The 27,724-nt window shown below is 36.8% G+C and overlaps 1 protein-coding gene and 1 pseudogene across 3 annotated transcripts; one reads left to right on the top strand and one right to left on the bottom strand.

Annotated features, from left to right (window-relative positions):
* The window catches only part of LOC122334870, a 75,044-nt pseudogene extending 61,262 nt beyond the window's left edge, over positions 1 to 13,782 (top strand).
* A 470-nt stretch (positions 13,783 to 14,252) lies between these two features.
* On the bottom strand, positions 14,253 to 27,482 carry mocs1 (molybdenum cofactor synthesis 1). 3 transcript variants are annotated; one of them, XM_043232753.1, is made up of 11 exons: positions 27,236 to 27,482; positions 26,047 to 26,185; positions 25,188 to 25,355; positions 21,913 to 22,077; positions 21,650 to 21,711; positions 21,335 to 21,446; positions 20,602 to 20,714; positions 20,238 to 20,348; positions 19,997 to 20,117; positions 19,799 to 19,846; positions 14,253 to 18,375 (listed from the first exon to the last, which is right to left on the bottom strand). In XM_043232753.1, the coding sequence occupies exons 1-11, from the start codon at positions 27,383 to 27,385 to the stop codon at positions 17,387 to 17,389; spliced, it is 2,178 nt and encodes a 725-aa protein (XP_043088688.1). In that variant the 5' UTR covers positions 27,386 to 27,482; the 3' UTR covers positions 14,253 to 17,386. The 3 variants fall into 3 exon arrangements, with proteins under 3 accessions (XP_043088688.1, XP_043088689.1, XP_043088690.1); XM_043232754.1 differs by having other exon boundaries at positions 27,184 to 27,399; XM_043232755.1 differs by having other exon boundaries at positions 18,237 to 18,375; positions 19,784 to 19,846; positions 27,236 to 27,480.
* Between the last annotated feature and the right edge of the window lie 242 nt (positions 27,483 to 27,724).

Below are 27,724 nucleotides of genomic sequence, written 5' to 3'. Positions count from 1 at the left end.
TTCAACGGAGCCTACTGCAGTGCTGTCAGCACTACAGACAGGTCCCAAGAGGGTACTGTTGGGAGCCGTGGAGGATTCAACCTCCTGGCTTCCCTCAGGAACCTGATAATCCGCCATGCTTACCCACAGACCTCCCATCTATGGGGTCATGATTTGCAGCGATTGCAGCCACGTGACTTTAAGGGTGGAGGGAGACAGCCTTCGCTCCAACCCTTGCTGCAAGAAGATAAGCACGACTGATAGGGCAATTCCGGGGTCTTCACCCTGAGAAGAACACCACTCGACCTAACAGGCTCTACTTCAAGGCATAGGCCTGTCTCGTGGAGACGGCACTCTAGCCGAAGAAATGGTGTCAACTACCCCTTGAGGTAGGTCACCTGGGAGCCTCCGCATCCCATCCAGGGACCAGACATGGAGTTTCCAGAGGTCTGGACGCTGGTGCCAAGGGGTGCCCGCCTCTGAGTCAGAAGATCCTTCCTCAGAGGGATCGGCCAAGGAGGGGCTGTCGCGAGGAGCACAAGTTCTGGGAACCAAGTCTTCACCAGTAGGGTGCTACTAGCAAGACCTGCTCCTTGTCCTCCTGACCTTGCACCGTGTCTGTGCAAGACGGCTCACTGGGGAAATACATACTTGCAAAGGCCCCGTAGCCAGCTGTGTGCCAGTGGGCAATGGGAAGTCTCTGGAGAGGCAAACAGGTCTACCTGAGTGGCTCGAAACGTTCCCAAATCAGCTGAACCGCCCGGGATGGAGTCTCCATTCTCCGGGTAGTGCAGCTCATGACAGCTCGTCGGCTGCCTGGTTGCACACTCCTGGAATGTGAATGGCGAGAAGCGACCTCAGAACTTCCGACCCATAGGAGGAGGAGGTGGTGGGCTAGTTAATGACATACGACGACGGAGCGTGACCACCTTGTTGGTTGATGTACGCAACGGTCAGTATGTTGTCTGTGCGGACTAGTACATGCTGGCCTTGAAGGCAGTTCTTGAGACTGCCTAGGCGAGATGTACTGCCAGCAACTTTAGGCAGTTGACGTGCCATTGCAGTTGAGGGCCCGTCCAAACCCCTGACACTGCATGCCCGTTGTACGTGGCCCCTCAGCCGGTGGTGGAGGCATCCGTGAAACCACAGCATACCTGGAGACCTGCTCCAGGGCACTCCGCCCGAAGGAACAAGACGCCTGACCATGGGGTGAAGGTTTGGCGGCAGGCGGTGTTATTTGAACCCGGTGAGTGCCACTTTGCCACGCCCACCTCGGGACTCGATCGTGTAGCCAATGTTGAAGCGGTCTCATATGGAGTAGTCCCAGCGGCATCACTGTGGCAGCGCGGCTGCCATATGCCCCAGGAGCCTCTGAAAATATTTCAGTGGGACTGCCATCCTGCTCTTGAACATATTCAAGCAGTTCAACACCGAATTGGCACGCCTCTCTGTGAGGTGTGCCATCTGATCGATCGAATCCAGCTCCATCCCAAGAAAAGAGATCCTCTGCGTTGGACAGAGTTTGCTCTTCTCCTGGTTGACCTGAAACCCCAACTGGCTGAGGTGCTGTAGCACCAGATCCCTGTGTTCGCACAACTGAGCCCGGGACTGAGCTAGAATGAGCCAGTCATCCAGTTGGTTGAGAATGCGAACGCCTTACTCTCTCAGTGGAGCAAGGGCTGCCTCCGCGACTTGCATGAAGACGCGTGGCGACAGGGAGAGCCCGAAGGGTAGGACTTGTACTGATATGCTCGACCTTCGAACGCGAACCTCAGGAATGGCCTGTGGCGCGGAAGAATCGACACATGAAAGTATGTGTCCTTCAGGTCGATCGCTGCAACCAATCCTGGGGACGGACGCACTGAATAGGCGCTTTCTGTGTCAACATCCTGAATGGGAGTGCTCGATTTAGGACTCGCAGATCCAAGATTGGTCGTAACCCACCGCCTTTCTTGGGCACCATGAAGTATGGGCTGTAAGCCCCGACCTCATATCGACTGGAGGAACCAGCTTTATCGTGTCTTCACTAGAAGGACAGCAATCTCCGCCCACAAGACAGGGGCACGCGCATTGTTCATTGATATAGCGGATCCCACTGAACTTGGGGGGGACGCCGGACGAACAGAATCATATAGCCGAGTCGAAGGGTTCGCAGGAGCCACCAGGATAGCCTGGGAAGATTCAACCAGGCATCCAGAGACCGAACTAGTGGCTCGAGCAGAACCACCGACGTGCAGGCGATGGGGCAGCGAGGGGGAGTGCAGGGACCCGGCTCGGGCGTCTCGTGGCCGGTCCGAAGCAGGGTCTGAGTGTGTGCAACTCTTACCTGCATCCCTGCAGAAGTGAGGCGGGTAGGCCATTGGTTCGTCCTCCAAGTCTTCCCACTGCTGCATATTAGCCCAAGAAGAGAGCGAGAGTGGTGCGGAACTGGCCTGCTCAACTCCTCGCTCTCCCTGGGGACCCAGAGACAGAGGAAACCGCCCTTGTCGAGGTTTTAGGTAGCGGCAACATTCCCTGCCCGGCAGAGCAGCTCCCTCCATCCCCGCACCTGCGCTTTCCTCCAGGTTTGGCAGGAGCCTGGACAGGCTGGGTGGCTGCCCTGCTGCCAGCTCCACAGTGCTGCCTAGATGGGGGCTGCTGCATTGGCTGCACGGGAGCGGGGGCGGCAGCAGGGGGCACCCTCGTCGACGAGCTGGCTGAGGCGGGCCATCGGCGGCTGGGTGAAGGCAGCAGCTGCACGCCGAGGCAGGATGTTTCTTACCTCAGTCTGCTTCTGGGCAGCGGAGAACTGCTGGGCAAAGTTCTCCACTGCGTCGCCGAAGAGGCCGGTCTGGGACATGGGGGCATTCAAGGAACGTGTCTTGTCTACCTCGCGCATGTCGACCAGACACAGCCACAGATGACGTTTCTGGACCACCGTAGTGGCCATCGCACAACCCAGAGACCGCGTTGTGACCTTCAAGTACGTGGCACGAGGTCCATCACGATACAGAGTTCTTTCAGAACTTCCGGTCATGACCACCCCTGTGCAGATCCTTCAGTGCCTTGGCCTGATGAACCTGCAACAACGCCAAAGCGTGTACTGCAGACGCAGCTTGTCCACAGGCCGCACAAGGCACTGCCATTCAGAGCCGATGAGTACCTGCAGGCCCGGGAGGGGAGCACAGGATCACTGCACTAAGCGGAAACGGCATTGGGACACAGCTGCATCCCAACTGACCGCTCCACTGGGGCGATCACCGTAACTAAAAGCTGAATATGCGCTGCACCCGCTGCTTATTTATACACGCGCTGTGATCAGCGGCAGCTGGATGCAATTAGCGCATGCCAATCTTCAATTGGCTCATTTAGATACACTCGAAGTAGATTGGTCTCTCGAAGCGAGATCCCAATTCGTCGGTCATCCGACGTGACTCGGAGTGACCGACTGAAAGGGAACAAGGGCAGAGTATTGTCAGCACTGAGATGTTGAAGAGACAGATCTCTCCTCTGATGGTTTGTGCTGTAGTTGTTGGTGCTATCTCCACCCAAAGTTCGATATTTTAACTACAGTTTTTAAAGATTCTTTCTAAAATCTCAGGACTACATATGTCCTCAAAATGGTAGGTCTATGACAAGCTGAAGCTCAGTGCTGGAAAGCAAAATTATTGCCACAGATGTTCAGCCACGGCATCTGACTACAATTTGATTATGAAGTTCAAGCAGTCCACTTCAATCTATCAGTCACTTTTATATAGCTCTTTTAACAATACAGATTTTGTCAAAGCTGTATCAAATAGGAGAACAGAGTGATAGTAAAGTACAATGAGAAGATTAAACACTTAATGTTTGTTAAATGCAGAAATGGCAATCAAATCGATGATAATTACTAGAAATTCAGTGTCCCCAACTAAGCCAGAGGCGACAACGTTGTGTGTGCGTCTGTGTGAGTGTGTGTTTTTATTTCACGTGATCTGTCCACAAGGCACATCTAGGTGTTGTGGTCTCCAGTGAGGGTCATCTTTTGATGAATAGTACATCATGTATCATGGAGAGTGTTCCCTGTTCCGGCTGATCTAGTTAATGCAGCCTAACAATCCTTTAAAGGATTTAAATAATAGAAGCATATTAGTGTGTTAAGTGTAAATCAGGTTAAAGAGATGGGTCTTTAATCTAGATTTACACTTTATAGCAATTTTTATAAAAAACAAGACTTAGAAAGATAGTCAGATTTAGTCTACGACTAGGCTTAAGCCTTTTCTGCGAAACTGAATGTAAAAGTGTGTTCTGTATGTGATGTTTTCCAGAAGTCTCTGCTTCAGGCTGAGGTGGCACCTTAGTGGCACCTTTGTTTGTAGTATTTATAGAAACAAAACGGAGTATTACAACCCCAAATGCTGGAATGTTTTTTTAAATGTGAACAAAATTAAACTAAAACACTTACAAATCACATGAGCCAATATTTGATTCACAACCCAGTGAACATGTGAGGTCATACGCTGATCACAGAAAATCACGTCATTCTCATTCAGTGATGCTCATAGTGTGATATGTGATATGTGAGCTCATTCTGAATTCAACATGTTGAACTGGTTGAGAGGAGACAGATGTCCTAAAAAACACTTGTTGAGAATCAACAGAGATTTGATGATGATGTTTTATGGTTTTGTTTGATGTTGAGTAGTGTTTACTTTTGTTTGGCTCTTGACTGGCTGCTGTTTGTCAAATATGTTAATTATGGCAAAGTAAACCAAAAAGACACTGAAACCAAGTGGTATTAGTTTGTAATTGATGATAACATAACAAATTTTTAAACTGAGAAATTTGACAATTTTATCCACTAAATGAACTCATTTCAAGGTTGATTGGAGTACTATGAAATAGCTGATTAATTCACTAATTAAACTTGCAACTAACAGTCACATAAAAATATAACAATTAAAATACCATTAGCTAATTTAAAGATGATAACATTCTGAGTAAAAAAAAAGCAATAAATAATGGCATTAAAGGATTAACTGATGCTAGTGCAACAGACATAACTTAAAAAACATGAGTTAGAGAGAGAAAAGAAAAAGAGGGAGAAAGGCCCCAAGAAGAGCTCCAACAAAGAGACAGTAAAGAAAAGAGACAGCAGACCCCAGATATACGCAAATGTTGGCCTACAGTCCTTAATTACTATCAGCACCTCTGTGCCTTCAAGAATGCCAAACAGCCCTTTTGATATTTAACATATGTTTGGGACAGGAAAGCAGATGTCTTTGATTGTTTTTAACTCTACAAAGTCCCCCCTTGGCAACATTAGCCACACCCATGAGGCAAACATGGGTGACACAGTCCATAAAAACTGCTTTCCAATGCTTCTAGTCCAAGCTTGTCATATGTCAAATGTGTACATTGATGAATTTATGAGTGGATTAATGCCCCCTCTGTCGCCCTGACTGAAATGTCACCAGGGTCTTGTCACCCCTGATTGACATGACAGTAGAGTGTATAAATCAAAACAGATGCTTCCATACTACCTCTATGTCACACCGATTTGAGGCAGTAATTAAAGCAAAAGGAGCCCCTGTCAAGTATTGAGTACATGTACAGTTAACATAGAAGGTCAACAATTCACTAAAATGTTTTTATTTTCTTATGAAATATCCTAATTGGTTGAGAATTGGTGGGTTTTTGTTATATGTGAGCTAAAATCATCTTAAACTACTAGACTTAAACTACTTCAGTCTGTGTGAATTTAACTGATAGGTATAGTTTACTTGGAATTGTTTGTCATGTATACAAGAATTCTTTAAGTAAATATTAAAGTTATTATCCAGTTTGCATCATGCATCATGTTGCTTCATTGTATGAGTAAGCTTTGATTGAGTGAAATGTTCTTGAGTATACTTCTTGAGTTTTTAACTTTGGTGAATCAAAGTTAATTTTTGTCATTACAAAAAACATTACATAAGTAAAATTTTACAAACAATCAATAAAATTCACTTATGAGAACTATGATGTCCCACACTTTTGTAAAAGTTATAGAAAAAAAAATCAAACATAATCTTTATTGTAAATATGTGATTTGTATTTTTTTTTTTCACTAGAGATAATTGATAAGTTTATGTTTAGTTTGCATAGTTTTCAGGTGAAGAGTTATTTCTGATTGTGGTTAAACATAAAAACATACAAACAACTACAGCATAAAAATAAAATAGGATAGTCCTTCTAGACAAGTGTGTTTAAAACTAAAATTGTGATATACTTTTTGCTGTCTTGTCTTTTCAGATCAAATGGGTCTTGCCATTGCCATTCTTGCCATGAAAATGGGTCTTGCCATTTTTTTCTGTTATGACTGTTAGACTTACAGTAGGACATGTCACAAACACTGTTTTCCTTTGTCTGTCCTAAACATTACTCCAGTAAATAAATCACTATTTTTACTATCACCAAACCTGGAGGACTAAAAGAGATTTAGCAACACATTTCAGCTCTCTGCCAGAGTTTTTTTTACTGGTATAATCTACGGAATGTGAAACAATGGTTTATGGTTCCATTAGAGTTTTGGATTCTAATTTGTTTTTTACTGTATCACATGTTTAACACCTCATTACTTCACCGTGAAGACACCATTAGGTATGAGGTATGAATCACAAAGTTAACAGCGTTACACTTGGTTTCCCCGATAGCGTTCTTTCTAAATGAGATTTGTTTCCCATCAAATTACAATTGTTAGCCTGTAGCCTTTGTTATTTAGTGTTTGTTGTTTCTTTTTTAAAAAGCTCTTTGCTTATATACTGTATGTCAATATGTCTGTGAATTTTCTTGACTTAATAATATATCTCTTTAACCTGAGACATTTACGTTATATTATTAATATTAATCTTAGTTTATATTAGATACAAGATTCAAGTGTACATTTGTACATTCAAGTGTTATGCAGCTACTCACTTTCTTTTTACTCATTTAATATAAAAAGTTATTTTAAATTGCTCATTTGTAAAGTGCTTCTGAAAAAGTCATATACAATATCATTAAAATACAAAAAATTAACTCAGAGACATGGTTAACAACTTTTTATATTTAACAATATATCAATGAATATTAGATACATTCATACATTGATGTAGTGAAGACAATTTTCAAAGCAGACAACACACACATTGACCTATTATGGAAGTAAACAGACAGAGCACATTGTTAAGGTCTATCATATCCTCACATTCAGACATTACATCCAGAATTTTTCGGATGGTTACAGAGAACTCTGGTCGCGATCCATCACTTTTTGCACAGTGTCAGACTTTTCAAAAAATCACTTTGTTCCAGTAGATAAACTTTGTATTGTAATTGATATAGGACTTTTATCACTGTTTTCTAGAATACAGATTGCCTGTTTCAATCCATGACAGTCCTGTAGAATTTCTGTTACAGTTTCAATTTCCAGTTTATGGTTCAGATCCTTTGAAGCATTATTAGTAGTAAAACTGCAGAAGGCGTCAGGCTAAGACAAATTGGGTTCTTGAAGCTGATTCTGTTGAACCATGTAGATAACAATATAACAAGATGATGTAGTTGCTCCATTGATCCCTGTATTGTTTTCAGATCTAGGACAAGTCTGCATTAACTGTGGAGTTTATGATTCTTTGCTCACAGGGGATGTTGTGTAGCTGTAAGTGTCACGAGAAAGTAGTGGGGATTTTCTGTACATTTGAGCTAGATTAATTGCATGGTGTAAGTTTCTACGTTTTGGATGTTGGTTGGCAGGTTTTTGAGATGGGGGTGTTGCACAGGGACTTGTTAGGGATGTGCTTTGACCACAAAGCCAAACCAAAGACAACTGTGTCATTTTTACTGGAAGATATTTTGATTAATGATTAGAGGTTTTAAGAAAATATATTGTTCATAATAAGATCCATAAAATTAATTTTATGATTATTATACTTTAACTTCTTTAACAAAGATAATGATAAGATACTAAGTAGCTAGAGTTAAAGCCCAGTCAACAAAAGTCCTTTGGCACATCTCTTTTCCTTCAGGTTTAGTGAAATATAAATTAAAAAATGGTAAAGTATTCCATTTACATTTAGTCATTTAGCAGACGCCTTTATCCAAAGCGACGTACAAATGAGGTAGGCATATAGAAGCAAATTAATATCAGCAAAAGGGCAGTAGTAGTAGTAAAAATGAAAGAAGGGTAGAAACACTGTCCTAACTCACAGCTTAACATATGTATATTGTAAAGGCTTACGCATACCAGAAATGATGCTTTATTTGAGTCGAAGAGGATGGCTATGGTAACTGATAACATTCTTTAATGTTTAATGTCATTGTGTCAGTAAGGACAGACACCTTAGATAACAAAATTTGGCAACACTTTATTTTAGGGTGTCATAACTAGTTGCTTATTAGCATGCAATTTACTGGAATATTAGCCTTAATAATAGTAATTAAGCAGTATTATTAGTAGTAATTAAGCAATAGTACATGTTGGCATGCAAAAAATTAAAAAAATACAAATATTTTAGCACAGATATTTATTACACGTACAGTGAAAAAAATGTATGTAATATTTACTTGGGAAAAAAGCTTGGAAACTATTTTCATTTAGAAAAGGCACTAGCCTTTTACAAAAAATGTGCAAAAATTTACAAAAGAAATGCCAAGTAAAAAGCCTATCCATGATTATAAGTTTGGTTTAGTAAAATTCCAGTAAATTTTATTGACTCTTTTGTTTGGAAATTTTATTTGGAAATTTTGTATATACATTGGAAGCAAGTAGACAGCTCATTTTTCTTTTTTTCTTTTAATGTCCACTCAGTGTACCAAGACCTCAATACTGGGTACACCATACACAATCATGGTATCAGTAGATAGTGTCTGAGTATTATCAGATCATTTTGAGGAACTCCAAATGTCACAAAACTAAACCTAACAATAAAAGCAACCATAAACCAGTGTAAATACAACTCAAAAACTTTACTTTTTTAATTATTCATGCCACAGTGCATGATCGGAATATTTACTTAAAGAATCCTTAACAAATAATTCCAAGTAAATTATACTTATAAGTTAAAACCTTACTTTCTACAAGCTTAAATTGAGTGCTAATATAGAATTTACTTTAATGTTTTAATTCTTGCCTGAAATAAATTATTAATGTGGAAATTACACTTGTTTTTATGTAGTACGTACTTTACCATAAAATCACTTTTTACAGTGTAGCATAAGGACTGTATATTGTCTCAGTTGTTTACAAGAAATGATAATAATAGTTGAAACATCCTTAGCTTGTACATTACTTTTATGTTTAAAACACAGATTCTGATGTATTTAATCGCTTAGTAAATCGTTTCAAATGGTATCATACCTACAGGATGTATAAAACTACTTATTTGGTGGGAAGCTTCATCAGGATCAGGAGATATATATATATATATATTTTCCACAAAAAAGTAAATTTTTTGGGAAATATATATATTCTTCAGTGAAAAAATGTTGCTAGGAAGCAGCAAGTTAAAACTAGATGGACGTTTAAGCAAGACGGTGCAGTCATAGAACATATTACACAAAATTTCACCACAGAAAATATTTACGGTGAAAAATTTTTTTTACCAGTTTCTTAGTTATCATATAATACATTACAGTCTACAAAACAATTGTTGCAGCAGATGTATTTGTATGAAACGAGAGACAAGTCCATGATAGGATGACATGATGAATTAAATAGTTGTACTGGTAATACTGAATTGTTTTTTTTATTTTATTAGCCACACAAATACAGTATCTACAAAGAAAAATTTTTCCCAGCGAGTGAACAGCAGACTACAGGCAGTTACCCAGATGAGCCTGTGTTATTAGTTTTACCAGTTGTTATCTATGAATAACATACCTTGGAATGTGGCGACTGAAGTATTCCATGAAGCTGTATCCCAGATTTGTCTGCTTCAGATCGGGCTGCTGGGAAACTGCTTAATTTACATTTGAATCATGGTGGTGAGATGATAACTTAGTAATTAAACCCAAAGAAAACAATAAACAATACAAACAATAATGGGATGGAATCCACAAGTCTAAATGTATAGACGTAAAAAAAAAAAAAAAAAACATTCTATGCATACATTTTTGAGGCAGTATCAGATTGTTTAGCACATGTGAAAATACAAACAGGTTAATTCGGATGTTTATTAAACTTATTGCTATTAAGCTGCTAACCTACTAGGAAGTGAAGTCAATAGCTGAAGGCCTTGCATGAAAAATGCAGTTAATGCTACATGTAAACCACTGATTTTTAATTTCCTTTAAAACGTGATTTCCTATTTCTCAGAAAATAAGGTGGATAAGGTAGGAACCCCTTCCCAGTTACCAGAATGTTTCCTCTGTATGGCCTATTTTGTGACAGGAACTGCAAAACCTGTTTGCTGTTTGCTGTGTTCTTCTGAATTTTGAGGATTTTCAAGCTTCTCTAATGCTTTTTTTTACACCAATGCAGTCTGGTACATGACTCTGCACTATTGCTGTGCTGCATCCCCTTAAGAACTGAAACTGGCATACTTTCTTGGGCAGTGGCACATGCTTTCTCTGAATCAAAAGTTCTGGAATCACAGCAAGTCGCTTCCTCTATAAGAAGTGAACGCGCTTTTTAACCCCATCACATTTTGGGAGACATAAACTCTTGTGTTGTCAGATCAAGCTGCCGAGTACAGCTCGTTTAATTATTAATTGAATTTATACAATTAAATTATTAATTTAATCATTTCATTGTATTTTGATTTCTTTTGATGTTTGCCAAACGTATCCCACCATTTAAGCATTTATTATGGGAATATAGTATCAATATAATCTTTCTTGAGCTTGCACAAGGTACGCAAAAATTTTTTGCTCCATAAAGAAAACAATGCATCTCTTTTATTAAAAATCCCCAAAAAGATCTAATAAGAATTTTATGTTAAAACTGAATGTTATGTTGTGTAAGATTAAGCAATTCATAAAATATAAAGCAGCAAAGCCTGTACACAAATAGGAGTTCATGTTAACATAGGTCTGTCTACCTTTTAAGCAAATCCCAGGTACACAGCAAGTAGCCTATAATTGTCTCCAGTCATACAAATATAGATGTAATAAGAACTTTGTTATGAAAATGTTTTCTATTAACATTATGAGAACATCAGGTGAGTAAAAATAACATAATCTAAACATTACAAGAACTTTGTTATGAGAACATTTTCTATCAAAATAAGAATATTCATCGAGTACAAAAACATCATATAGATGTTCCAAGAATGTTTTCTCGAACTTTTTGTCAACATTAGAATGTTAGCAAGAATGTTAACAACATTATAAGAAACTTCCAAAAAAAAGTTTTGTATTAACATTTACACAACTATTAAACAATGTTAGTGAATGTTTTGGGAACGCTTCACTGTTAGCTGGGACTGGCAATAAGCTACCCTCTCAAGGGTGATACACAATGAAATCTGTTGCATTTGTTTTGTCAATCATGCTTTTCCACTCATTTGTGTTTTTGTTGTTCCTTAGCCCAATCCACACTCATCCTCATTATCACTTTCCTCTCTGTTTCCTTGAATCCAGTTTTCTAAGTCTCTGAAGCATTTTGGAGAGGAGGAAGGTTGCATGCAACCGGATGAGTTTTTGGAATATTTGACATGTTCCTGCAGTCGCTCAACGAGGCCCAACACGACCTGGAGAACATGCAGCGACGCAAAGAGGAGGAAGAGAGGAGAATGCGTATGGAGGCCATGGTACAACTTTTCATAAAACAAAAATACACACAGAATACTCAGGATCCACAGACACTTATGAATAATTTTCACAATTGCAAAAAACATCTTAAGTTGAAGTTTGAGGGAACATTCCATAAGGGATGACAGTAGTGATATAGTTGACAAGCACTGGAGTAATTTATAAAAGGCCCTAAATTCACTGGGGTCACTGTAATCATTCTTAAGACCATGAATCATCTCTGCTGGGGCCCTTGCATTGTGATGCTGTTATTACAGGACATATTCAAGATTGATCTCTGTTAGTTTTAAAGCTACTTCAAAAAACTTTTTACACTAGAGGAAATAATAATATCATATGTTTATATATATGTTAAAAATACTGATGCTGTTATTCTGTATGGCTGTTTTGTAGGCCTAAATCTTTGTTCATTTTTCTATCCCAGCTGAAGGACCAGCGGGAGAGAGAAAGACGAGCAAAGAAAAGCACCGGAGGCAGTGTGTCAGAGGAGGTGGGGGAGTTTGACGATCTCGTATCAGCACTTCGCTCAGGTGAAGTCTTTGACAAGGACTCTAAACTTAAACGCAACCGTAAGCGCTCTGTCAACCAGCTAGCGGATTGTGGGGGTCGTGAAAGATCTGTCACAAAGGTGAACTATTGACCTCAGTGAATACAGTCAGAAGGAGTTTGGATTTTTATATTTACAGACTTGACAGGGAACTCTTGAAATGCCATACACTGCCCTTTATTTTCTCTTTTGCTCAGACCAGTAATAAATGACAAGCTCAAAGATGGACAGGCTCAATGTAAAATGGTCTGGTTTATCCACAGATGTGAAGGATGTGCTGCAATCTCTCTCTCTCTTCTTTCCGCTAGTTTTTTTTTCCTGTGGTGAAATGCACAACTAGTTCCAGTTTGGAAGAGCAGTTCAGAGTCTGATGTCCTGAGGTCTAATGACAATAAGTCAATTGTAGAATCCATATGGTTATCCTTCTGTCCTGCAAAGTTTATTGTCCTTTCTCAGCTGCCTATTTTCATGCTCTAATTTTAGGAGAAATTTGGTACCTCTAATCTTCTGATCCAAATTTTTGAATTTAAAAGATGTAGCTGGTAGAAGGCATTGTTCAGTTCTGAATGTTGGAATTACCAGACAGGCAATATGACACTGTGGATGCAACCTTATGGGTTGGGATACTCCTTCCCCCAAGTGCCTCTACATTAGAGCCCTGCATTGGCCCCGACCCTAGGGCCGGGCTTTGGGACAGTTTTCATGTCATTGTTCAGACGTCACAGGCCTCAGGCCTGTTATAGGCCTCTCTCTTTTTTATATATATTTTTTAGACATTCATCAATTAGTCATGAAAAAATTGCAGTGTAGCACTGGTGGAAACAACAAAAAAGACAATGCTACTGTGACTGAGAACAGCTCGACTGTGTTCAGTGTCCTGCAGCAGCAACAGAGAGCTGCAATCAGTAGCTGAAGAGTTCTGTGTTCAGATGCATAAAATAGTCTTGCTGCAAAGCCTGAGCAAAAATAACTACCATGAATGTGTCTGGGGAATACAGTAGGACGATATTTGAATTATTTACTAATAAACAAGTCTGTGTCGCAAAGATGAATTTCCTGAGAGATGTCATTTTTACAGATTAAGATTATAATGAAAGAGATTTTGTTTTCGTTAAGTGGTCATTTAAAGCTTTCTACAGATATATTATGTCTTTTTCGTTGAGCTTTAGTTCATTTTTGTGAATGTGAAGCGCTTCTGTTCAAGACGTGAAGGCAGAAAAGGCATCAACTTTATTTATCAACTTATTTTCTAAAATCATGTCTTGTTGATATTATCAGTTCACATAAAAGCAAACCCTTTACAATTCCGATTGATGCATTTATCTGTTACCTTTATCAGAGAAAATTATGTCGAAGACTATAAAATGCAAGTGATTGCGCTGATGCCTGTGTCCTGCAGAGCAAGCTTTTCCATCTCCACAAACACATTTATTCATATAGTGCATGTTTAATTATTAATATATATATATATATATATATATATATATATATATATATATATATATATATATATATATATATATATATATTATGTGATGATTTAAGGCTAAATTGATCAATCATAGTATGATCATCTCACTGGCTGCTTGGTCATGACTTTGAAAAACACTTATTTTTAACAAACAAAAGAATTATATTTAACAAACAAAAAATGCTCCAAACGTTTTTCTAAATTAACTTAATAAAAAAACTAACAAAAACCCCAAAAGAACAAAGTATTTTTTCAAATACTTTGGACATTTAAAACTTAACTATTTTAATATCTGAAACAGTAGTATAAGATGTTTTGATTGAAGGGGGAAAAAAGACAGCTTTGGTCAGACACAGGCCCCTAATTCTGATAAGTCACTAGCCCACGGGTTGGATTAGTGCCTAAATTTGAGGTCCATGCAAGGCTCTACTACAAAATGGCATTCCAAGGCCTACCTCCTGTATGGTGATACTGAAGAGAGAGAAAAGCACTTTCACAAAGACATACAAAGAATACGAAAATCGTAAGTCTAATAAAAATATCCTAAGGTGTATTTAATGGCAGAAATTAAATAACTGGATTGCTATATTTCATAACTTTCACATCTGTCGTGTACAGCTGCACCCTTTATCCAAATGCCCTAAAGTAGCTTTCTAGGAAGGAAATAGAGTTCTGTTTTAAAAAGCAAATGTTGCAGATGTACATACATTGACCTTGTAGTTGGCATGGTGTGAGAAAATGTTTTTAGAGACAGGGAAAACGAGAGGCCTTTGATATGGAAATAGACATATATGAAGGCAAAGAATGCAGACATTTCAAGGCAAATGTAGATTCCAGTAAGATGGAGATTATGAACTGACAAAAAAAAAATCATACCCTAAACCCTATTACTATTACTGCACATGCAGGTTATGCAGCAGTCTGAGGCATCCTGTATCATCTGTCAATATGGGGTCATAGTGGGAGTTCTGTATAAATCTTTTATAGATAAAATAAATGTTGGACACTTGTGGTACTAAACATGGTACTAATTGTCCATATTTGTGGGTACAGCTCTGTTTAGCGAACAAGGATGTCTGCAGAGCTTTTGATACATTTATATTTCTTTGAGCCAGTAAGATTTTTAAACTTATTAACAATCCAAAATACACGTTTTAACATTAAGCTTACAAGTGCCATAACAATGTGCAGTCATTCTCTCCTTTCTCACCTGTATCAGTTTATGTATACTTTATATGCAATGATTGAAAGTTGTATATTTATGTCTGTTTGTTCTTTTTTTGAATACCAAAAATAGTAATTGTAGTCCTGTTGGTATTGTCACTTTTTTCTCATTTCTCATTTTTGTCATAAGAAGAGAGGTACTGCAGACACTAGAAGTTACATTGTTCCACAGAACAATCTTGGTATTCTGCCTTTTAAGCTTCACAAGAGTATTAAAATCATCAGTGTTATTATGTGTATTTTTATGTATATCTGATGATTGTCCAAAACAGAAAGGAAAATATGCAGCTAGTTGCTTAATGCACTTTTTTTGTAGGACACTTTTCCTGCATCACAAACCTGAAGAGCCAAATTTATACAATAATCCATTCTTTTATAAAACTGGCCTTTCCAGCTCCTTATTGTGAATTGATTTATAGAATTATATAGATAGATATGAACCATAGTATGAATGGTAAAGAAAATGTATCTACATCACAGGAAGATAAATATGTAAGACTTCATCTGAAAGCACCATGCCAACTGTCTAAATGTATCACTCACTTTTATATTTTTAAAATTATATTTTGCACTTGATGAATGCTGTAGGAATGCTCCACCTATGATTTAGACGGGTTTTATTTGTGCCAAGTGCATCATTCTAATGGTTGATTTGACAAGGGCCTCACATAATAAATGTATAGTTCTCAAAAGATTTTTTACACCATCAATCATTAAAAAAGGAAGGTAAAGCTGAAGTTTGAAGAATGTGGAATGATGGTTTTCCTCCCCCTAAAATTATCTATTTATTTGCCTTAGTTATTTTGCTATATTTTGTACGTCTACTCGACATTATGAAAAGAAATGGTATAACTATATTGTGATTGATATTTGTCAGATTGTTTGTATCATCTTTTATATATGTGTGTATATATATATATATATATATATATATATATATATATATATATATACATTTTTTTTTTTGTTTTGTTTGTTTGTGGTCTGACCCCCTATCTATGTGACATTTTGTAGGGTAAAAATAAACTTGTTTCCCTGAGATCTGGTTTTTACTTTTTACTTTGGGTTACACATCTGTCCAACTGGCTCTTAAATCACATATATAATTGCATTATGAATATACTAGGCAGGCAGTTCTTCTCACGGCTGTATAAGATGTTTCTCAAAGTGCATCACTGCCATCTTCCAATCAAAGAGCCAGTTAGAAATCTGACAGATCAAACAGTGATTGGTCCAGCATATAGAAGTCTCTACTACATCAGGGTTTTAAAAATTACTTTCCTTTATAAACATTTAATTGGTTTCTGTTGCAATTGACCAAGGCCAAAGAAAAAAATTGTCTTGGGCTATCAAACCATCCATTGTTTAAACGTTTTATCCAAAAACAATGTGTAAACAATGTGTCATTTGTTTCATGACGTAACAACTTGTTTTCAATTATATTTATTTAAACAGAATTCTAAAAAATTTTCAGATTTAGTGATTTCAGTTTTATGTATAAAAGAAAAAAAATATGATTAATCTTTTCAATGTATTCTTGTTTGTTCAGAAAATATGAATTTACAGCTTGTGCTTCTATCAGGATATCAAAATTATTTAAAGAACACTTTTTGAAAAATTTGAAATGAAAACATTTTATTATTATAACTCATTCATGAAATAAGCAGAATGATCTGCTCATATTACATGAAAGAGTAACAGAAATGTAATCTAAAAGTGTTTTTTTTAGAATTTTCAATGCAAGCCTTTTTGAATAGAGTGCTGCAGTCATGACATATTTTATAGGCCTCTATATTATAGGCATAAAGAACTTGATTCTTAACATCACAACAATTCTCACAAAACGCCAACTACTTTTTGAAACCTAAATACAAAAATAATGCACAATAAAGAAAGGCTGTAAACAAGCTTCCATCACGTCTATCAGTCAAATAAAAAATCCCTGAAAGTTTGAGTTGGAACAGTTCGCAGGCCTTTAGTCAAAAAAAACTTGGTGGTGTGCCAACAAAACTTCCATGTTGAAGTGCAAAGTCCCAGTTGTTGACCTGCAAAATGTGTAATCCCAGCAGCACTCTATAAAGCTGCAATTTCACTGTGCGGTGGAATGTTTTAATTTAAAGAGATCACTCAAAGGATAATCATTTGCTGCTTGATTTTGTTTGCTCAAACTGGGGAAAACTGTGACAACCTTACAAAATACATTTTCATTAGCTGCATTATCATTATCAAAATAAATTTAGACTAAAATAAAGTATTCTTCATAAGTAAGCCACATTTCATGCTGGCCATGGACAAAGAAATAGTAAAAATGACAAGAACTACAGGCATCTGAAGGCACATTTTGTTACAGAAAACTCAAAATGTTATGCTAAAAAGAAAAATTAAATACAGTAGATACATTCAAACATGTGAGAATAAACCAGTGGTTTATGAATTCTTTAGGAATTAGGTGACCGATTAAAATCACCTCTCTGTCCACCTGTTTTACTAAGCAACTTGATGTCAGCAATAACAATGCCATGGCTGACTGACTTGCACATGTCATAGAGAGTTAGCGTAGACACTGCAACGGCAGTCAAGGCCTCCATCTCTACTCCTGTGCGGCCTGTGGTTTGGCAGGTTGCCTTGATGATGACAGCATGTTCTTCCTCTAGTAACTCTATGGAAATGCAGACATGGTCAAGAGGAAGCGGGTGGCACAAGGGAATAAGAGATGATGTATGCTTGGCACCCATGATGCCTGCTAGCTGTGCTACTGCTAGTGCATCGCCCTTCGCCAGCTGGTTATCACGGACCAAATTAAAAGCTTTTGGGCCCAGGACAACCTTGCCACAAGCAATGGCTATGCGACAAGTCACCGCCTTACTGCCCACATTGACCATGGAGGCTTTACCCTGTGCATCAGTGTGGGTTAACTGATCAGAGGTTCCATCAAGGCTGGAGGAATGTCCATCTTTATGTAGTGTTTTCATATCAAACACACATTTAGGGGTTTCACTGCAGTAATGGCGTGTAAACTGAGGAGCTGAATCTCTAAATTTGGATGTTGACATTAGTGCACTCAGAAAGAAGACAGGAGGAATTTTTTTAAATTGTAGCTGTGGTGGCCGAGACACCCAGTGCAAAATATGTGCATGAACAGTTGAAGCTGTGTGTTTTTTTAAGGCACTAGCATTTACTCGATAATAAGCTTTGGTCATCACTTCACTGCAAAGTGATTCTGAGGCTGCACAACTTTGCCTTTGATTCACTGATCTTTTCACAGAAAGAAACTCTGGTTGGTTTTGCTTTTTACAAAGACTCGAAGCTAGTGCATCATTAACAAAAGTGTAGTTAAGGTGCGTGTAGTCCTGATGGGCTTTACCACGGAAGTGTTGAATGTGAATTGTTGAACGTAAAACTGACAGCAGCCATTTGAATTCTTTACCTGTAGACAAGGACACAACACCACAATATTTTTTAAATGCGAATCCTCATTCCTCACACAATAACCTAAGTGAGTGGGTGATAAACAATATGTATATGAAACATGTTGCTTGTTGACAGGGGTGTGCAATAGGTATCATGTAGAATAGAACAGTTTTTCCTCAGATGACGCTTTGGTGCATTTTTCAAATCAGAAAAAATACATTCTAATATCTGCTTGTTCAAATTAAACCTTCAAAAGCAGTTTCTAATTCTATTGAACAATTGCAATTGCTTTCATTATTTGTTCACTGTATCATCTAGTTGTCACAAACTGTCAGGCATATTATTTACACATTTCTATTAGTTATTTTGTAAATTTGCTATGAACTGTGCAGGTGAATCTTGGACTTTCACTAAAGAAGAGAATGTAGATTAACCAATCAACCAGACAACCAGTTGTCTAAAATTCCTCATACAGTGCTGCAAGCAAAAAAAGCTCTACCTAAGGGGTGTTTTTTTGCGTTTGCCTTTGTAATTTTTTATTTTCACCTTTATGGTCATATTTGTCCTCTTTATCACAATGAAATTGTAATGTGTGTGTGTTTTCTTTTTTTGGTCAGACCACTAGAAAAGTTTAAATAAAAATCATATGCAGTCTGTTTTAGTCAATATCACACATACAGTGTACACAATTTACATGCAGCCCTCTGTATTTCAGTACAGTAACTGGCATCCAAAGCCATAGTCAGGTTTTCAAAATAACAGTACATTCTGTGAATTACCTAATGTAAACTAAGCTTTTTGACTATATTGTTTGTGAACAATGACACAGGGGCTTTTCATTCTGATGATAATGATAAGTTCAAGATAAGATACAATGCCTTTGAGAGAAGACCTAAGGATTTTTAATCAATTGCAGGCTTTTGCAAGTAAACCATTGTGTGGTGCTGTTTCTACAAATTGTTTTGACAAATGCACAAGGATGATTCAAGAAAATTAACCAAAGCGATAAATCTGACATTATTGAGCATATTTTACTGTGCACCCTTCTTTTCATAACATACACTTTATTTTTTAATATTTAAAACATTTTTAAACATTAATGCCAGTAGTATTTATGCAGATGTAATTGCTGTGTAAATAATTCTTAATGCTGCATCTAAATGATGCAAAAACGGATTTAGTTAATATTTATTTCATTTGATACAAATGATTTTGATAACAATGGTAAAAATCCAATTAGGGTAGCAAATATCCATCCTTGATAAAAAATAAATAAATACATTATTAATAATAATAATAATAATATACTGTGAAATATTATGTGATTATCCTTCGACAAAACCCCAGAAAATAATCAGATATTCAACACTATGGCACACCCCATTTGATGATATAGTGATCGAGATGGGAAGCATATTACGTACAGTCAAATCACCCACCAATGAGTATCATTGGCCTGTTCTTCATCTGCGATATATTGAACATCCCTGCACAGAAAGACAGTTACATTAAATTCAAAGTATATAAATGATGAATTATACATAAACTTGAATATTAATGCAAATGTTAATGTTTTTTTATTATTTGGGAAACATTTGCACAAACATTGGTGCGATATAGATATGTGTTGCCTTTACCCGCATGCTGTTTCTTCTTTCTCCCAACTGCTGCCCCTATGACGTGCAGGAGTTCCTCTTCAGTTGCGCCAGAGCGCAGAAAATCCCTCAAAGAGACCTCTGAGTTTCCAAACAAACAAACCTAATGGTGTGCCAACAAAAGCACATGTAAAATAACAAACCATCACAGATCACACAGCTGAACTGAAAAGTGCAAGACATATCAAATGTAAAGAAGGTCACACATACAAACAACATTTACCTTAAGGTTGCCATCAGCTGTGATGCGCAGGCGGTTACAGGAGCCACAGAAATTGTCTGACATGGAGGTAATAAAGCCCAGCTGGCCCCGAAATCCTGGTATTCTAAATGCCTGCAAGCATACAACACAGAAACACATACATGAAGGCTTGCCCACTTGACAGCCTTGATGCGAGATTACAAAAGGAATACTCTATTAATAACATTAAAATTTACAGAAATGCCCAAAATTTACGAAGCAATAAATGAAAATTGCATCAATTTGACCCTCAAAACAGAAAAATGTAAATTAGTGCCAATAAGAATTTATCACTGAGAACAATTCATGGCCAGTGATTTATTTAGCAGTCTGAAGCTGGGCTGACCTTGGCTGTATCCGTTTCCTCTCCAGGCACAGGCTCCAGATTGGGCCATTTTTGTTTTATACAGTCCAGCATCTCTTGGTAGCTCACCATCATCTTGAAATTCCATCTGTTACCTAGAGAGACAGGCAATGTGCAGAGGTACATTCAGCTGCTTTATATACTTGAATGCAGAAAGATTTTTGTTGTTGTTCTTTTTTTCTTTTTGAAACATTAATTAAATGTAAAAGAGTATTAAGAAAATTAAAAAAAACTTCTTAAAAAGGCATCCTAGGTGAAGAGATATTAATACTTCAATCAATCTTATTGGTTCTCAGGGCAAAACACTATAACAGTGACTGGCTTCAGAAAATCTCTCTCTTCCAGGCTCACAAACAGAAATCTACTGAATGCCTCTGAACTCTGCATAGTCACTGTAATTCAGTTGAAGGAGTTTAAACTTGTTTGTGCACATTGTTGTGCCAGTAGTAAAAGAATATGACTTAAAAAAAAAAAAATCAAGAGAATGTGGACTGCAATAACATATAATATAATATAAATCCTAAGATACACAGTCTCACTGACCTGGAAACAGAATAATCTGCACTATTAATGTGATTAAAGAACTGGGGCAGAAACTGCAGCCTTTTCAACAGTGCCAATTATAATACATACTATACTATACTATACTACTGTAAGATGGGCTAACAAGTGTACAGCATAGATTTCCCTATTTGACTTCTGATAACAATCTTACCATCAAAAGGCATGTACTCTATGAATCTCACATCCAATGGTTTTCTCTCTGTCAGTGACGCAAAGTCAATCAACTCATCTTCATTCAAACCTCTCATGACCACACAGTTCACCTGAGAAGAGAGATAACACTTTACCACAATTTGTCTTTGTGTCATCATTCGCTCATTATGAATATTAATGACAAGCTGTTTCAGGTGTTGCTAGAAAGGTCGTAAGAAGTGGTTTTACAACTCTTGCATTTGACAATTTCTGAGACATGAACCAATTTATACACCAGAAGGGATTAATATTTCAGATGTTTTGAAACAAGTACCTTGAGTGGATTGTATCCCATTTCAATAGCCTTTTCAATGCCCTCCATCACTTTATGAAACCCTGCAAGAGGTAACAATATTAAGCATTGAGTAGACATATTGCAGACACACCAAAATTGTTGTCAAAATTGTGTACAAACATATACATATGAATATACACCTACATACATACATACATACATACAATTGAGTGTTTAATCTTGTCATTATACATTAATGACATTATACATTCTCCCTTTTGGGGCTCAACAGGACCTAGTACCTTTTCGTCTAGCGATGAACTCAAATTTTGCCGGCACCAGAGTGTCCAGACTGATGTTGAGTAGATCCACTCCAGCTTTCTTTAAACTGGGCAACAGTCGGGTCAGATTCATCCCATTTGTAGTGATTGCAATGGTCTTTAGACCCTCCAACTTCCTCAGTTCCGCTTTCAGAAATAAAGAAATACAAGATAACCATTCAAAAATGATGTTTAATTAGTGTTTCTGTCATTGTTTTGTCATGCAAGTTATGCAGAATAAAAGCCATAAAGTGAAAATACCCACAAACCATTATTTAAATATTTATAAAGAATTGAGTAGACATTACAAACTGTAGCTTTAGAAACATTTTTTTATTCTAAAATAGCCTAACATGAACTGTGGAATAAACAATAAGATAATTTGAGAAACATTGAAAGTCATTGCTGGCCAAAACAGCTTCTAAGGCTAACTATCAATTATATACCACAATGTGTATTGTAAATAACAGTGGTTTATACTTTAAATTCTGGTAAGAGAGAATGGATGTCAAGTATGTATGTCTTGATACAGTAATTTTGGCTTCAATTAGGAGAATGTATCTAGGTGACAAATAACCAGTGTCAAAACTAAAACAAACTATAAGAAACAAAAACATGACATTATCCTCATATATATTATTTATTTGTCTTTGTTAATGTTAGATATGTGTTTAATTAGTTTAATAAGTAATGTTAACATATATAATGTATAAATAATTATTGACCTACATTAATAAGTGCTAATGATTAATAACAAATGTTTCTTGACTGATTATTACTTTAAAGTGTTATTATAACAAAGTCACGTTATTATTTCTTTATGCCTCTCCCTCATATGTTTACAGAATTCAGTCTCAGATAGGCCAAGAAAAAGCTTTAAATATAAATCTCTCTATATCGCTCATCTGCTTCATGCTAGCGGTCTTATGTGGTTATGTGCAAGTTCAAATGTTATGTGTCCAAAACATCAATGGCTCTAGCATCATGTTTCAGCTTTCGTGTTTACCTGCATCACACCTTATGTATGTGCATTGATCAATTATTAATAAAATTAAAATTAAAGGAACACTCCACTTTTTTGTAAATACAATAACATAGCTAAACACAGATCATTGAATCCAATTAGATCAGTAGCATTGCTCTCAACATTTTTTTTTTGAGTTTTGAGTTTCATTTTAAATAAGCCTATTTGCAAAAAAGTGTAACGTGTTCCTTTATGTCTGAATTAATGAATTCACGAAGCACTAACCCGTCAAATAGCTTTTAATTCTCTGAAAAGATCAGGATGAGCAAGAAATAAATGCTTTTTTAATGCAAAGTAATGCCATATTTTCAGGGCTCTAATGGTGCAACTAAAAGAAAATACATGTGTGTATGTTTGAAGATGCTTGTGCTGCAGTCAAGCGAGTAACCTAGATCCGTCAGATAAACAGCGTGGATGTAGCCACGTATGAAGAGAAGATGAAAAGAACGATTGACAATGTTTTTGTTAAGAAGTTAAGTTACAGCCTGATCCGTCCTAAAATCATAATCAATGCTCTGACAGAGAGTCATCAACCACTATTAGAGCACTATTTTTACTTCTACTGTTCTCTTTATTTACTAGTTTTGGGGCGAGTGACATTTGAATGATTTAAATGATTTATAAGTGATTTGAATGATTTATAAGTGATTTATAATGTATAAATAATATATGGATCAACATTGCATTTTTCTGTTGTTACATTTACTGGTCTTGCCACAATCTGGGAAGAACTGACACCTACAGATGAACTTCGGAACAGCAGTGTATTTTTTTCAGGATAGTTAATTTACTAGTTAATATATTATTAATCACTTATAAATCATTCAAATGTCAACATTGTACTATTATATCTACTAACACACAAACTAATAATTTACAACAATTTCTGCATCCCCTATTCTAAAGTGTAAACTCTTCATCAGTTGTAAATGTTTTACAATCCTGCCAGTTACAGGTTGGATGTGTGTACATACTGGGGTGGAAAGATTTACCAACGATTAAAACATTTACAATTAATGAGTAGTTTACACTTTAGATTAGGGGATGCAGAAAGGGTTGAAAATGATTTATCAACGTGTTTGTACAACAGGTTTTGAATAATTTGTAGTGTGTACTGCAATGTAAAGGCTGACTGGTGAGGGTGTCTATCTCAATAGAACGCATACACATGCTTTAATGTGTTTGAAATAAGCATTGTTTACATCTGAGGGGAAAGCACACATATAAATGTAATCTGCAGTTGTTTACGCCTAGGGGAATGCGTGATTATATGTTGTGATACTCTCTAAAATGACGGAAGACGTAACTCTGGGTTGAAATGGTGTTAAATTATGTTATCTCTGTTTTCTTTGCACAAAAAAAAGCATTTTTTGATAAAGTAACCCAATTCTACAGGAAAACCATGCACTTGGCAACACTGTGATGGCTAGTAATTTCTACAACTGAGACGACTGTTGCTGTAACATGACTACAACAGCTTGACCCCTCTTTCCCCAGATACCCACTTACAATTGGACAACTACACTGGACAATATTGCACTAGTCACTTTACATTGGACATTCACACAGCCACTTTATATTTTATACTTTATTTTATTTTTTACCTTTTATACTTTAGTACACTTCTTCGTATATATATTTTTTATAGTTTTCTATTCAGACGCTGGACGGTTGTAAAAAACATTTCACTGCATGTCGTACCATGTATGCATGTGTATGTGACAAATAAAATTTGAATTTGCCTATTTTGTCTCTCTGTTACACTAATAGTAGTAAGGATTTCCTCTGTGTATACACATGCTTACAAGTACAATTTTAGCTTACAATTTGTGTTCCTTCAAAAATTGCTCTTTGTTTTAATAACCAGTTAAACTAACAGCTCTAGCATTTAAACATAGATCCGATGTCTAGATATAAGATATGTATACAATTAAAATCAACATTTGGAAGTGCCCTGATCACATGCGAAAAAATCTTGTGTGAGATGCAGCAAAAAATCCTTTATGAAATTTTTAAGAAAATGTGCCAGTGTATATGCAGTTCTAGTCTCAGTGAAACATGGAATTGAAATGACATGTGCACTGAAATTATATTAGACTATAGTTCTACCCTTAGGATCCAAGTTAAAGCCCACCATACATTAATAGCATAAACAGATTGTCATTTCATTATTGCAGACATTACAAAATTCAACATAAGATTTAGCAAAATTAGCAAAAGGTGAAAAAAATACCTATTATAGGCAGAACGTCTGGGCGAATTAGAGGCTCTCCTCCAGTCAGTCTTATCTTATTTATGCCCTCTCGTACAAAGAGTCTGGCTAACATCAACAACTCTTCTGCTGTTAGGAGCTGAGAGCGATGGGTGAGCATTACTCCTTCCTGCGGCATACAGTACTGACCTGAGGAATAGAAAAAAATACATTACAAATAATTATTGATTCTAAATTATTGAGAAACAAAGAGCAAAATAACCATGCATATTGAACTTTAACCATTTTTGTTATATTAATGTATACATGTAAATACTTTCAATACTGTATGCGTGTGTATTTATATATATACACATAATAAATGATTAATCGTTTGACAGTATTACTTTTTTGTTTAACTGTTATATGTCTTGGATATTCAGGTAAAATGGCTTCCTCGCTCTCAAAGTGAAATACAAACACAACAGTGTTGTTTTTATAATAGTTTTAAAATTATGATCTACTTTATAATAGATTATAGTCTGTGCCCTAGGTACAGCGTCATCCCCGGTCCACTCTGGTACAGCGCATTATTGTTTATTATGATCTTTTACAAATACATTGCACACATGGAAACATTAGGATCTGTGCTGAATGAGAGTTGAACCTGAGTCCATACTTTCAGGTTAATAGCTATTCTGGGCTTTTATGCCTCTGCATAACAGGCTATAGGCTATTTTTTTAATAAACTGTGTATCATTTATACAGTCTTTGTCCATTAGACTCGTGCATTTTTACTATTTAACACTAATACTTTTTATTAGTAAAAAGTAGTATTAGATTGGTAGTATTGATAGAAGGTGGCAATGTACTTTTGCAAAGAATACAGGATGTGACTTACAGCGGAGGTTACATTTCTCAGTAAGAGAAATGCGAAGGTAATTATGTCTGCGTCCAAAGGAGTCTATAAGGAATGATGAGAAAGGCAGGACATCCTTCAGGACTCGCCTATGACTATCTGGAACCACAAGCTCTCCGACCTGCAAAGAACAACAAATTACAACATGATTAAATGACAAATCAGGAGAACAAAATAGTTTGCATTCAGAGTCATTTTAACAGTACTGAAATGTAAAAAAAAAACTATTCAGCTTTTGCAAAATCAAGGATGAATTTTTGTTACAGTTTTGAAAAGCATTCTATATCTCACAAAAAAAAGATTCATATAAAAATATATGATATAAATAATATATTTACATTTATACATTTATATTTAGTTTTGGGGAAGCCCTTTGATGTTGAGAGATTTCACAGTAAGCATGCATAATGGCTTGTCATGTTATACAGCGTGACAGCCATTACTAATTTGATTTGGTACTTCAGTGTGAGAGTCTCATGACCCAACTGTTGTAAAGAAAGAAACATTTATAATTTGTCACACTTTAAAACAGTTACGTTCAGCATGAAGTATAAATGAAACCACTAATATACTAGTGATTTACCATAAGTTAAACTACTAGTATTTATGTTAATTATTCTGCGTGTCAGTCCATAGCTGCACCCTTAAACTAGCCCTTAAATTTGAAAAATGTAAACTGTCACTGAGGGTTTAATATATGCTCAGTTATAAAGGGGCATGCAGAATGATTAACTTATTAATAACCCATAGCACATAAAGAGAACTTCGATTTATTTCAAAGAGGAAAACTGTGTAAAAACAGAATTATGCTGCTTTGTATTTATTTCTGCCTGCATTAGAAGAACTATAAACAAGACATAATACATGAAGATTAACAGTCCCAGACACAATCATACATCAACGTAACCTCTCTCTCTCTCTCTCTCTCTCTCTCTCTCTCTCTCTCTCTCTCTCTCTCTCTATATATATATATATATATATATATATATATATATATATATAAAAACAGGTGACATGAACACTAACAACATTAGTCACTTATGTTTATGCAAGCGTTTTAACCTGGTCATAAAGCGTATAATTAGTCGTCACGTGACTTTAAAGCGCTTAACGTCGTACCTGTTTAGTAGGCAGGTCAAAGTATAAGTGTAAAAAGTGGAAGAAAACACACCTGCTCCAGCCTTTTCTCTTCATGAGTGACACCAGAATACCATCGACATACTCTGTATCGCCCACATGTCTGTTGAACTGCTCTCTTTGTGCAGGCCGCGATCTGTGTTCCTAAGATAAGGCGTCTAAATGTACTGCAATTTAATGCCATCGTCAAAGCAAAAACGGTTATCGGTATTGACGTGGGAACATTATCTGCACATGTCGCAGCTGACTTAAACTTGACGTGCAGCTCGCCTGGAACATTAACGGGGGTGTCTTTACGCAGCCAATGAACATCAAGGATTGTCTACAAGAATTCTGGGCAATATAGTTTCATGATTGTAAACTACAAACAAAGGGACTTTGGTTCGTCTCAAATCAGAACGTGTCAAACTAAAAGTAGGCTGCAAGCTAAATTATATAAACGTACTCCAGCTGATAAAATGAAATAAATATAATAAATACAAATAAAATAATTTTCGATTTAAAATTAAATAAATATATTTAT

This window comes from Puntigrus tetrazona, unplaced genomic scaffold (genome assembly GCF_018831695.1).
Source record: "Puntigrus tetrazona isolate hp1 unplaced genomic scaffold, ASM1883169v1 S000000663, whole genome shotgun sequence".
In the NCBI taxonomy this organism is placed as follows: domain Eukaryota; kingdom Metazoa; phylum Chordata; class Actinopteri; order Cypriniformes; family Cyprinidae; genus Puntigrus; species Puntigrus tetrazona.
The sequence above is the reverse complement of the archived record's forward strand: the minus strand, read 5'-3'. Positions and strand labels throughout refer to the sequence as shown.

Coding starts and splice junctions, on each gene's coding strand:
- mocs1 (XM_043232753.1), bottom strand. CDS start 27,385: ATGGCATTAAATTGCAGTACATTTAGACGCCTTATCTTAGGAACACAG. Junction 25,356..26,046: donor TGAGAAATGTAACCTCCGCT/GTAAGTCACATC, acceptor TCTATTCCTCAG/GTCAGTACTGTATGCCGCAG. Junction 21,447..21,649: donor TGGGATACAATCCACTCAAG/GTACTTGTTTCA, acceptor CTCTCTTCTCAG/GTGAACTGTGTGGTCATGAG.